The 12,458-nt window shown below is 44.3% G+C and overlaps 1 protein-coding gene across 1 annotated transcript in view; it reads right to left on the bottom strand.

The window, feature by feature from the left end:
• Positions 1–500: 500 nt before the first annotated feature.
• Positions 501–12,458, bottom strand: part of GABRR1 (gamma-aminobutyric acid type A receptor subunit rho1) — a 28,007-nt gene continuing 16,049 nt past the window's right edge. Inside the window, exons 4-10 of the mRNA XM_057432083.1 lie at positions 11,596–11,663; positions 8,190–8,413; positions 5,122–5,204; positions 3,890–4,030; positions 3,265–3,417; positions 1,625–1,821; positions 501–840 (exon numbers count right to left, since the gene is read on the bottom strand). Coding sequence (XP_057288066.1) covers positions 553–840; positions 1,625–1,821; positions 3,265–3,417; positions 3,890–4,030; positions 5,122–5,204; positions 8,190–8,413; positions 11,596–11,663 — 1,154 coding nt within the window. The 3' untranslated portion in view covers positions 501–552. The remainder of the gene's footprint in view (positions 841–1,624; positions 1,822–3,264; positions 3,418–3,889; positions 4,031–5,121; positions 5,205–8,189; positions 8,414–11,595; positions 11,664–12,458) is intronic.

Below are 12,458 nucleotides of genomic sequence, written 5' to 3'. Positions count from 1 at the left end.
AAAGTACAACTCTGAAAGTATTCCTGTGTGGACTTGCCAGCACAGTACTGTGAGGGCAGCATGCATTAACCAGTGAAAGCAAGCTGTAGCTAGCAATAACATTGTCAAAGTGTTTTCCAGTACTGGATGTTTTGTGTATGTAATGGCCGTTTCTGACCTCATCCTGCAAGCATGCAAGTATTTGCATATTCTTGCTTTTACTGTTATTGAATGTGTAGAATTCTGCTGAGTTGAAAGATGCATGCACATGCTCGGGTACTTAAAGAATTAGGATCTCAGGGGCACTAAATGGAGGATGCACTATATATAAGCAACTAGCACTTATAGTCACTTAATTATTAAAATAGTTTACAGTGGCCTATGAGGCACAAGAAAGAACATAGCACAGCTTTAAGTAAGTATAAAACTTCCGATCGTATCACCTCTATTTTGCTGAAATACACAACAACGCGCACAATTATTCATGCCACAAGTGAGTTTTATCTGTTAGCCTATGAGACTGTACTTTCATTGAATGTCACAACGCTCTGTGACTACAGGAGTTAAGTATGTTTATGAAAAAATGGACCAGTATATCAAGTTAAATAGGATGTATGCACCAGGGAATATTATCCTGGAGTACTTGTCAATGGCATGAGTGTCGATCCGCATGCTGACGTATCTCTGGTTTTTCCTCCTGCCCGAACCCCTCTCAGACCCCAGCGCCAGCTGCACCATCATTCGGTCTTGTTTGTCCCCGTTCTCAGACATGTAGTGCCCCAGTTCATTCACATCCCCGTCGTTGTAACTGCCGTCCACCATCATGGGCCGGGGCTGAGGTAGGCTGCATGCACAGGGAAGCTGTGGACACCAAGTGTGGGATGGGTTTTAGTAGAGTCCAGCTATACACAGATATCCCTTTTCTCCTTACAGAAACAGAGGAGAGAAGTCTGAGGAATTCAGGCTGCTGGGACACAAAAGGGAGAGCTAGAGGATCAGCAGCTTTTTCCTTCTCCATTTTTGTGCCTGCAAGACACAGTGTAGTCAGGGAGAGAGTGGGGCTGGCTGTGGAAAAGCTCATTTGGCTTCAGCCCAGCTATCAGGGTGTAAATAAATGCGGGACCTGTACATTGAAGCTAAGAAAATCAGAGAGCAGGGGGAAACCACAAGGAGGAATGTGTAAGGCCTGCCCCATTTGAAGAGAAGAGGCTGAAATTTTACTTGGTTATAATTAAATGTAACAAAAGCAGGAGGGAAAAATTTGGACCATTGTGTAGGTTCAGACTGTGCCTGGAGAAAAGTTATATAAAGCACAAAATGCAGTATCCCTCTGGTGCTATTCACAGGCTTGGATCCTCAATATAAAAAATACATAAAGGTAAAATCCTAAACCCTATCCCATTTATACAGGTGGTGGGGGACTATATGTAGAGGGAACCAGCATCCTCAGACTCTGAAGAAAGAGCAGTGAGCTTGGGTATGGTTTGTCTACACCCTGGAATGCCTCATTGCTGGTGTCTTTTTGCTGCATTCTCCCAGGCAGCTGGGAGCAGCACACTGTAGTTGCAAGGTTTTGAACTTTGCCAGGCATTTGCCATGTCTTTTCCCAGGGGCATAAGGCTGCATTAGAGATAAAAAACCTCACCTTGTCCCGCAGTTTCCTCTCCTTCCGCTCCTGCACCGTAGTCAGGTAATTCACAGCCGCGTATTCCAGCACCGAGAGGAAGACAAACACAAAACTGACCCACAGGTAAATGTCCACTGCTTTGATGTAGGAAACACGAGGCATGGAGGCATTCACCCCAGTGATGATCGTGGACATGGTCAGCACAGTGGTTATCCCTGGGAATACGCCAGCAGAGAGACCATAAGACTCTGTCAAGCCAGACTCTTTATCACAAATAGAGCTGCTGTTACAATCTCCTGACATCGGAATTCACCTTTCAGTATTGCTTTTCACATCCAGGTGATGGGTGTCACTGCCCGGGAGGGTCCAGGCAGCCCTGATTTCTAACTTGGGTTTTCTTGCATTTTTGATGAAAACAGCTTTAGTTCTGGTCTCATGGTGTAGCCAGCCTGGTTCCTCACCACACCACCAGCCTCCTACCCCATGGCCAGGCAGTAGTGCTTTGACCATGTGCTGGCTGCACCCCATCTCCAGGCTCAGGACAGTCTGTCCCTGGAGGGGTATAAGTACATTGAGTTGGACTCAGTGCCCCTTATGGGTCCCTTCTAACTCGAGACATTGACTCTATGATCCTGAGTATCTCCTAGTTCAGCCCCTCCACAGCATGGACACACATGAAGCCCATATGCTGCTGCTACTGCTTCCACCCATTTCCACAGGCCTGTTTTCCATCTGCTCCTAGGAAGTCCTGCTTTGCGGGAAGTCACCCTGGTCTGTGCCTTCCCTGGAGCAAGAGCAGAGACTAATGGGGTCCCGCAGGTGTAACATTGCCCCATGTTACACCATGGGTGAGCACAACAAGCACATCGGCAAAGGCAAGAACCCCTGTAGTTCAGTGTTATCCTGGCTCTGAGGGAGGCTTTCTGTGGTCCTCTTATTTCAGGGGCTAATTATGTCACATTTATGATCCCTTTGAAAGTTGAAATGATGTATATAAGCATAAAGGACTGAATTCACAGGAGTATCTGTGTGCTAAAGAGTGCTGCTAAAGGCAGTGCCTATATCTTCCAAAAAGCCATAGCCAAAACCCTTATGCTGCTTTTAATAAGGTCTCAAGGCAATGGATGCTGTTTCTAAACACAGACATGGATAACTGCCCCATTTGCCATCTCTATTATGCCTCTGTATATCCCCTCCACTGAGGAATATGATTTTAACAATAAATAAAATCCTGAGGAGTGTGTTGCCTGGAGTAAGCAGAAACAAGCTTGGGTCTCAAAGTCTGGAAAACATAAACAGCATTTTGCTAAGGGCAAGGCACCTGCTTTGGAAGATTTATAACCGTATCGTAGTTCTGCTCCCATGGTGACTCCTCTGACATATGGCTTCATCTGTCTGAAAGATGTTGCGAAATGGAAAGCTGAATCCCTCACACTGAACTGTGCAAGCAGGGAAGGTAATTGCTTGGTACTGCAGGACAGATGGAGAGTTTGTACCAGGGCCAGGCCCCTGCATGGGGGACACACGTGTGGCATAGCTGATTTCTGTGCCACAGGGCAACGGGGCAGTGCTTAGCACAGGGGACTTCATCTTGATGGTCAAGGCTGCAGCTGCAGCAATTGTCTCTTAGGTCTGCTGACTGCAAGGTTGGTTTTTACCTAATGGGACTCTGGCAGGAACTGCTCGTCGGTCGATCCAGAAGGACACCCAGGACAACATGACCATGAGGGTGGCAGGGAAGTAGGTTTGGAGCAAGAAGAAGAAGATGTGTCGGCGTAAAGTGAAGTTTATATAGAGGCGATTGTACCACCCTGTATAACAGAGAGAAGGAAAAAGAGAAGTCACACCTATACCGAAGTACTTTCAGGTAAGGTCATGTTGCATTAGGGGAAAAATGCCTCATTTGCTTTTAGAAAAACACCGTTAATGACCACAGATAATTGCAGTTTGCAGAAAGGGCTCCTTATGGAACCAGCTATAAAAGTCAAAACATCTTTCAGGACCGTAACTTCCAGAGAAGACAATATAACCTGTGCACTTGAAGAGTTTAATTCTTGTTAAGGCTTGGGGTGATCTTGAAGAAGGATTGTCTTTCCAGACTGTACAACTGTCAAGGTAAAAGTCTGTGGCAGGGACAGCAGCTTCAGCGTAGAAAAGAGGCAGATCTCATGGGCCACAGAAAGGCCTCTCAATGGATAATCCTTCATGGCCAAGGTCTGAAGGGACAGCTTGCACCCCTTTTTCCCCTAGCCCACTCTCTATCAGACACACTCTGGTTCTCACCTGTGCTGCTGTAAAAGGCGAGCTTTGTGGTGGTGTGAAACTCCTGGATCAGGAACTGGGACAGCGATATCCTCTCATCTGTTTTTAGGGAATCGTTTCCATTCTTCCAGTAGAGCATAAGGTCATCTTCAGTGTAGGCATCTAGGGCAGCAAAGCGAACCTGGCAGTGCCACTGCACTGAGGTGTCACACCCACAGCCCAGCGTGTCCCCACACACCTTTCAGGCTACCTGCGGGGTCCCGGCTGAAAGGGCCAAACGCCACGGCCTAGCTGAGAGCCGTGCCGAGGGTGGGAATGTCTGCGGCAAGGAGTGGGCGTGCTCCTTGTCACAGCCCTCAGGCCTGACCCCTGGTACGTCATCGGTTCACGCACATAATATGTATGTTGGGTAACCCGCCACATCAGAACTTCAAAAATTGTCCCTTCTAAACGTCCTAAAATCAGGAGCAAAGGAAGGAGCCTCAGAGGAAAGGGCCTGCTTAGGGTAACAGGAGAAACAATCTACTGATGGTCTGAGGCACGCAGGAGGGAGAATAGTAATGTGGAAATATAGTAATGTTAATCCCTTCGGATGGGTTTAGTGGCAGCTCTTCCCAGACAGGGAAAAAAAGTCACGCATAAATGCTTTAAAGCAGAATTGATTATAATTTCTTACTGCAATCTTATGAAGGAGAAGGGAAAACCCCCTAAGAAGGGGGAAGTTTAAAACGTTTCTGATTGCAATCTAGCTAATTCATTTGTACATCATACCTGGGACAAAGGAGCTACGTGTGGGTATAAGCTGCATTTGTCTCAAAAAGGTGTAAGAAATGTAGGAGGAAGGTAACTAATGTCAGTGCCCCATCATGGCTGCTATACCACAGATGAACAGACGGTCCACAACAAGGGTGTAGGGCCATTTATTTGTGTATTTGAGGGCACACGGGCGAGCAGATGCAGCTGCAGACTGCTGATGTGCAGGGAAGCGGCCCTGGGCTTGGGGTCGCATGGGGCAGCCTGGTTCAGGGACACTGGCAAGACAGTGCTCATAGCTGTTTTTTCAGAGCAATGCGTTGTTGTTGCAATTCCAGTGAAAAAATAGGGGCAGGGAATTTCTCTTAGTGTTGCAGTGACTTTGTGGGAGCCTCCATGCATGTAGCAACAATTCAATTATTGATATAATTATTGATATAATGAAATACAGTTTGGGTGCCCCTGAGGTGCAGCCCTTGGCTCCCCTTCGCTTTACTTACAGCTTTCAATCTCCAGGGAACATGTCTGTGTGTCCAGTGGGAAGCGACTAAAATCCATGTTGCACATTGCCGTTACCGTAACTCTAGGGATAATAAAACCCACTCCATTAAAAACTTGTCTTCTTATGTGACTGTAAAATAATAAAGCTGTCTGTTTGGGTTTTTTATTAAGTAACTATCTGGCCAGTAACAGTCCATTGGAAACAAGCACCTTCCACTCAGAGTCCTTGGTCAGGGTAAACATCACTTAGCAACAACCGAAAACATCGGCTTCACCAACACTGTTCTCAAACTAGAAGTCAAAACACAGCACTGCACCAGTTAACACAAAGGAAAAACATGACTGCTACTGCTGAACCCAGGACAGAGCCATTCCAATTTAGTTAAAGCCATTTTTTCCTCTAAGCAAACCAGTGTTAGAAGAGGTGACTAGAAATTTAGGCCACGACAAATTGCTACTAGATGACAAAAATACTGGAGGAGAAAATGGGAAAGGGCAGAGAGGGACCTTCTTCCTCTTTGACTATCAGCCAATATCTCTCTGCAGAGATTTGTGCCTTCGGGGGATGCTTTGTATGCTAAAATAATGTCATTTTTTTCAAAGCCATCCTAGCAGCATGAGGGATGCAGGTAGGATTTTTTATTCTGCACTCTGATTTTCCAGCTGCTAAATGAGAATCCAGTGACCACACATGGGTATCAACCACCAGAGGGCACAGGCAATGCTGGAGCTGGTATGCTACAAAGACCATTGAAATGCCCTTCCCCATCAATCAAAAGCTCTGGTCATGCTATAGTCTCATTATCTCATTTTTAACAGCATGATTTTGTGTTTGCACTGGAAACATCCATAAATCTTGACTCAACTGTCTTGAACTCTAGGAAAGTAAATGAAGATAGAAGTGTAAATCATAACGGAGAAAGAATTAATGAATTATAGCAGTGCTAATGGTAGACAGACATCTGTCACATAGTGACAAAAACACAGTGCAGTCCCTTATGTTAAGTAGTCCTTCTGCAAGTGTGGGCTCTTACTGATGTTGCTTTCCTATCTGGATTTAGTCTTTGAGTGCAAGTGCTTGGCTCAGACTTGTTGTTTAGGTGCCAGTGAGGTCTACAGTGGTTTTCAAGACAAGAGGAGGCAAAGTCTGGCGAAGAACCTTAAAAAGGCAGACATCAAGGAAAAATACAATCTACAGGCAAAGGCATTCAGCAAAGGCAGGCAGGCAGCAATGACCCGTTTGCTCCTAAGGGGAGACCAGCATTCATACTTCCACAGTGTTCATGAAGCACTCCAACCTACAGTTTGCCACCGAATGAAATAATTAAGCTCTGTCAATTTGCTATTCAAGACATTCACCACCATTTTATAAAGGACAAATGTTTAAGCACAAGACTGTGCATGGCAGGATCTAAGTAGTTTGATCTTCAATTCCCATCTTCTTTAGACACCATAAAGGCTTGCTGCGCAGGTGATTGGTATCATGCAGCAATATGACATTATATTGTCTTTTTTTCTTATTGTGCTAAGGACCTGAGCAAACTTTGCAAAGGACTAAGGAATACCTGAACCTTGTCTAATGCGCTGAGTGAAGAAATAGCTTTAATAAGGAGAAGGTAGACATTCTTCAGGCTTTGAATTCCAATGTACAGGAATATAAAAATGTCATAGAACAAGAAAATTCTTGTCAAACTGATACACCAAAGGGATCAAGACTTTATTTGCTTCCCTTTCTTTTGTAAAATCATAAAACACCTCAGCAGGCTGGGAAGATGAATTTCTCACTTGATGGCAGGCTCAGCTCTACCTCTGCCACTCCTAAGGTTGCTGTATAGAATGCACTTAAAGGTCTTCACAGCTTCTGCAACCCTATCATTAGTTAAACTTATGTATGGATTTTGCTGATGCTGACCTCCTAGCAGTCAGATTTTCATTCTCTTTTGTCCTTCAGAATACATTATCTGTCATCTGATACTTTGCTTATTTAGGATGTGTTTTACTATTTCATTGCTGTGGAGACTGTTGACATTCTTGCATCCGAATATTGTACAGCAATTTCCTCTTTAATAGGTTCTTACGGGTCATTTGGCAAGACTTGTTTTCTCAGTGGAGCTGCAGCCAAGGAAAACTAAAGCGCTGATTTTAGTTTCTTTTGGAGACTGACAGATGCTCCCCATCTAGTATAAAGGTATGAAAGCTCTCCAAGTATGAAAGTGTTAGTTATCAGAAAGAAAAAAATCCTGCTTTAATAATGTTCAGACTTAGACCAGCAATGTTTCTCCCAAAGCTGATCAACCAGTTGGAAAATAAGGGAGAAAGCCAGGATTGGGATCACCCCTCAAGCTAGAAGACAAAACAGTTTACCCAAAATGTCCCTTCAAGGAGCTTTTATGCATTTCACATGAAACTGAGCAAAAAGCAGGAAAAGCCAAAGTCAAGGGTTTGGTTTGCTTTAACCGTACATGTGAGTCACCCGGAGCCATATACCCTTGCTCTGAAGCTTGTCACTTCAGATGTTGAAGGATGTTCTACGTGGTTTGTTGCTTATGATAAAGCTCAAGTTGTGCTTGGTGTAATTTATGTTTCTTCATAATTACCTATTAGAATAGAAATTGCACATTTTGCTAGGCCCAGGGACTTTGTTGTACAGTGGATAACTATAGCTGCATTGGACTTCTGTTTATTACCAGAAACTGCTCTCTTCCTTGCATGGTGCCTTGGCTCTTCATCAGTGTGCCCCACAGCTCACTGGTCCCCAGCGAGATGCCCCAAGGGGACTATGACATCTGGCTACAGCTTTCTGACAGCAGGAGCACTGGATAACAACGCACACAAGGCAAAAGCACACTGGTGGAAGCAGTGACATTAGCATAGAGATTGACTTCCTGCGACAAGCACTTAATGAACTTGCACAGGGACTCAGATGTCAGTGGATAGTCAGCACATTCATTCTTTGTTAGGCTTTTTTTTTCAGTATGAAGTCATGCAAAAGCACTATACAGGAATCAATTAAACCATTTTCTCTCTCGCTCCACAAATAACTCCCGTTGACTGAATGCAGCTTTACCTGAGGCTGTAAAGTACCTTCCCATCTGGCTGGACCCGCAGCATGACATTGTCTGTGGTGGTGTCGTGGATGAAAGAACGCTTGGAGTGGACAAAGAACATGTCAGGGACCCAGATTTTCTTCACCAGTCTGCCATCAAAGGTCATGCTTTGGTTGTTGGTGCTGGGGAAGGACAGTCTCTCATCTTTCCAGTAGTGCCTTAGGTAAAGCGTCATGGTGAAGTCCTGCAACAAACAGGCTTGTGTTACAGCATACACCTTATTGGCATAGCAGTGATTTCTCCTCTCTGGGACAAACCACAAGCTGTAAAGTACTATTCCTGAAGGAACATCCACCCCCTGAGCTGCAGGGGACATGACTGGCTGCAGCTTATTTATTCCCCAGGTCAGACTGACTTACTGGATTCAGAAATCAGAGGCCATGCAGGCAGTGAATGCACCTCTGAAATGCAAATACTGCGTTTTGATGTCTGCAGCCACTCCAGGGATGAAAAGGCAGACATGCTGAGGCAGCAGTAGGTGGAGAGTGCCACCGACCACTTAATCCCACAGTCCTATATGGTGCTGCATTTCTGGACCCACCTGTGAAGAAGCATTTGCTGCCTGCATTGCCCTTCATGCTGCTCCGGCAACTGCCACCCCCCAGGCAGCTGAAAGAGCATGTTGCAGTGAGAGCTCTCCCTCCAGCACAGCCACTGAATTCTTTTTTACTCAGTATTTGACGAAAATAGGGTTTTCTGCTGTTTCTCCCCACACATTGTACTCTTAGACCAGAGGCATGCTCCTTCTCTTTGAGCTCTGTTGTATTTGGAATCAGACCCCAGAGGTACATAAATTGGGTTTGCCTTATTTCTTATTTCAAAGGGAGATCTCACATATCTGAAGATAACCTCACATACAAGTGTTTATAGGCACAATATCTTTGTGTGTATCTTAATATATTGCCCATAAACTGAGGGAAGTGTCTAAGGCTCATAAGTCAGCCCTGATGTCTGAGGTAGAAGTCAGATAAGTTTGGGGTGCTGGGTTTTTTTTTTAATTACTTGACAATTGAACTTTTTCTCCATAGCACTTTTCAAGCATTTTGAAATATGGGGGGGTTCTGCAGTCTTTTTTCAGCATAAGTGGTTTGTTACTTGCATTCTGTGCTATTATTATACTAGAGGCCAATATAATTCTTGGGAATGCTTCATAAAAGAAAAAAAAAAAGATAAACTCCATGGATTGAGCAGGTAAATAATGAAAATAAAGTAAAATTTAATAATAATTAAAAAAGAAAAAAGAGAAAGGACTAAAACTCCAGAAACACCAGTGATGCACAATACAATTGCTCACCACCCACTGACTGGTACCCAGCCTGACCTGAGCAGAGATCTGCCCTTCTGGGTAACTGCCCCCAGTTTCTATACCGGGCATGACATGCTGTGGTATGGAATACCTCTTTGGCTAGAAAATTAACTCTATCCCAGCCAAAACCAGGACACAGAATCTCTGGCCTATGATAGATATTTATAAGTTTTCAAATTAATTGGGGGAAAAAAAATCTGATTTCTAACGTCCTAATGAAATTTCATAATGTCCGCTATTATTTTACCACTGTCTTACAAATAGTCAGAAAGTAAGAGAAAAAGAAGGAAACACTGATATATGTAACTCCTCGAGCTTTAATTTAGTGCAGACTGAATATCTCTGTCACTGCTGTCTCTTCTTTAAAAAACAAGCAATGGTCTTGCAAACCACTATGGCCTTTTTCTATAAAGCTGCACAAGTTAAAATGAATTGATTCTGACAATATAAAGTATTCTCCATCATTGTTTTGTAAACAGCCAGTATTGACCCTGACTGTTTGTTTTACTGGAGGCCATACAGTGTTTTTCCTTGTGTATTACTGGATGTTTGCAGCATGATGTGCAGGGCAGTATTCAAAAACCAAGGGAAGCTGTTCAAAATCCTAATGCTTGCTTAAAAAAATGAGTGTGTTTGATGCTTTATTTTTACTTTTAAATCCTCAGTGTTAAGTTCTTTCTCTTTGCTTTCAAGTTCCAAAGCTTTTCAGGGGCTCTCTGGCTGCATTCACAAGCTTTCTCCTCAACCAGAAGGGCAGGGACCATCCCAGGAGAGGTGACATCTCGGAGTCCCCATGGCTGACAGTCAGAGTGCCGAGAGCACTGGAGACAGAAGAGCCATCTGGAGGGCTCCCCAGGGCTGGGGGGAATGTGCACCCTTATGTGCCTCAGCATTGCAACCCTGCTGTACCCTGCAAGTCATTGTTTGACTGTAGATACCCAGCTCACTCAAAAGCTGAAATATCTATTCCCTTTCTATGCTCCTGCTCTTCCCTGCTGTACCCTGCAAGTCATTGTTTGACTGTAGATACCCAGCTCACTCAAAAGCTGAAATATCTATTCCCTTTCTATGCTCCTGCTCTTCTGCACAGGCTGTTGTTTACATGTCCTGTATGCAGGAGAATCTTCCCATGGAAAATCTCCTGCAGAAATAACATCTTTCTTTCAGCAGTGTTTGGTGATAAAAAAAAAGCCCTTCCAGCAAAAGTCATCAAGACCAAAATCTGCAATCCTTTGAGAGCATTCGAAAACTGACTGGGTTTACATTACTAATTGTATCGTAGGAAACGAAGAACAGAGACTCAGTACAGAAATTATCCTGTGCAGAGCACCAGTATTAGTCCTGCATGCCCCTGAAATCCTACTTCACTGTTAGTGTGAAGATACTGTATATGAGCTATAGTAAGTGTGGAATTCATAACAAAAACCTAATAACCAACAGAGCCTTATGCTGGTTGCCAGCACGCAGCGGGGGTGATAAAACTGCTAATGTGCCAAAGGGCAAGTTCTGGAGAAACTTCTCCCCTTGGAGAAGCCCTGCCCTTTGAGAGCAGGACTTAACAGTCTGAATGAGTGCTGCTGTCAGGATGGTTCATGACTTCTGGTTGGGAGCTAGCTGGCCCCCAACCACCTCAGGACATGGCTGAAGTGAGCTTGTGTCTGCAATGTATCAAAGTGCTTTAAAACCAGCACATTAATTGGTCTCCTCGGAGAGGAGAAACGTGTTATCGGTTTTTAAGAATATGCAGAAACCCACATCTTTTGGGACAGTCTTGGCAGTGTTGCATCATCTTGTCTTAGAGAAGAGAATGTCAGGTTTCTGCCTTCTGCTTAGAGGGAGGTGAAATGGTAGTGTGAGATCAACAGAAGTAATTGTCAGCAGATTCAGATCAAACATGAATCTGCCCCTCAAAGGCTGTGAAGTGTTCATCCTTGGAAGTATTCAAATCCCACAGACACAAACCCAGGCAGCCTGCTCTAGATGGCCCTGTTCTCAGCAGGGGTTTGGGCTAGGCAGTCTCCAGAAGTCCCATCTGACCTTAGCTCTTCTGTGACTCTTACCATGTCCACCTCAGAAATGCTGTCCAGACTTTCAACTTGGACATCCACCCCAACAGGAATTGCAGGGCCTGGGGGGAAAATTACAAGTTTGCAGAATATAAACCTGATGAGACAAAGTAATCCTCTGGCTTTCATATCTTAGAGATAAAAATAGATGCTCAGTAAGAAATAGAAATGACAATAAACAAATTCTAAGTAGAAGGGATTGGAATTCAGAATAAAAACCTAATAACAACCAAAATCAGCAATGACATTGACCTATTGCAGGCTTTCTGTTTTTATTGTGTCATCCTACACGTGTCCTTTAAAAGCTTAAATGCAATTTTCATTGGTTTTAGCTCTAGCGCTTGGGTCCAGGGCTCTCAAGACAGGTGCCCAGCAGAACATCCTTTTACATGGACAGTATTGGCGCAGCTAAGGGAATGTGGGAGAGTTACTCCAAATTTTTTCCTCACTTCTGCTTCCCTCTCAGGCCAGTAACACCCCTGAGAGCCAGCTACTCTGTGTATTTGACTTTCACATCACCCATTGCTCAGCTGTAGAAAAGACAGGGTGACAGGAGGGGATGTGTTGCAAGACACAAGCATGTGCCACTGAGCCTGGGGCTCCCCAGAGGTCTGACTGCGACTCCATGTAATAGGGATTTTGATCTTTTCTCCCTTCTCCAGGCTTTGACTGGCTCTTGTATACCTCTGGCAATTACACGGCGGGAGCTCTGTCAAGACAAATAATGCTCACATTAGCAGACTCCGATGAAACTGAAACCTTTTTAAATTAATTGAACATGCTGGTATTTGGTATATTGAGCATTTAGCAGTAAAATCTTCTTCCATCAGAGTATATAATGGTATCCTGGATTTGAA

This window comes from Pezoporus wallicus, unplaced genomic scaffold, assembly GCF_028554395.1.
Source record: "Pezoporus wallicus isolate ANWC-B61680 ecotype Strahan unplaced genomic scaffold, APGP_CSIRO_Pwel_v1 contig_4847, whole genome shotgun sequence".
NCBI lineage: Eukaryota > Metazoa > Chordata > Aves > Psittaciformes > Psittacidae > Pezoporus > Pezoporus wallicus.
The sequence above is the reverse complement of the archived record's forward strand: the minus strand, read 5'-3'. Positions and strand labels throughout refer to the sequence as shown.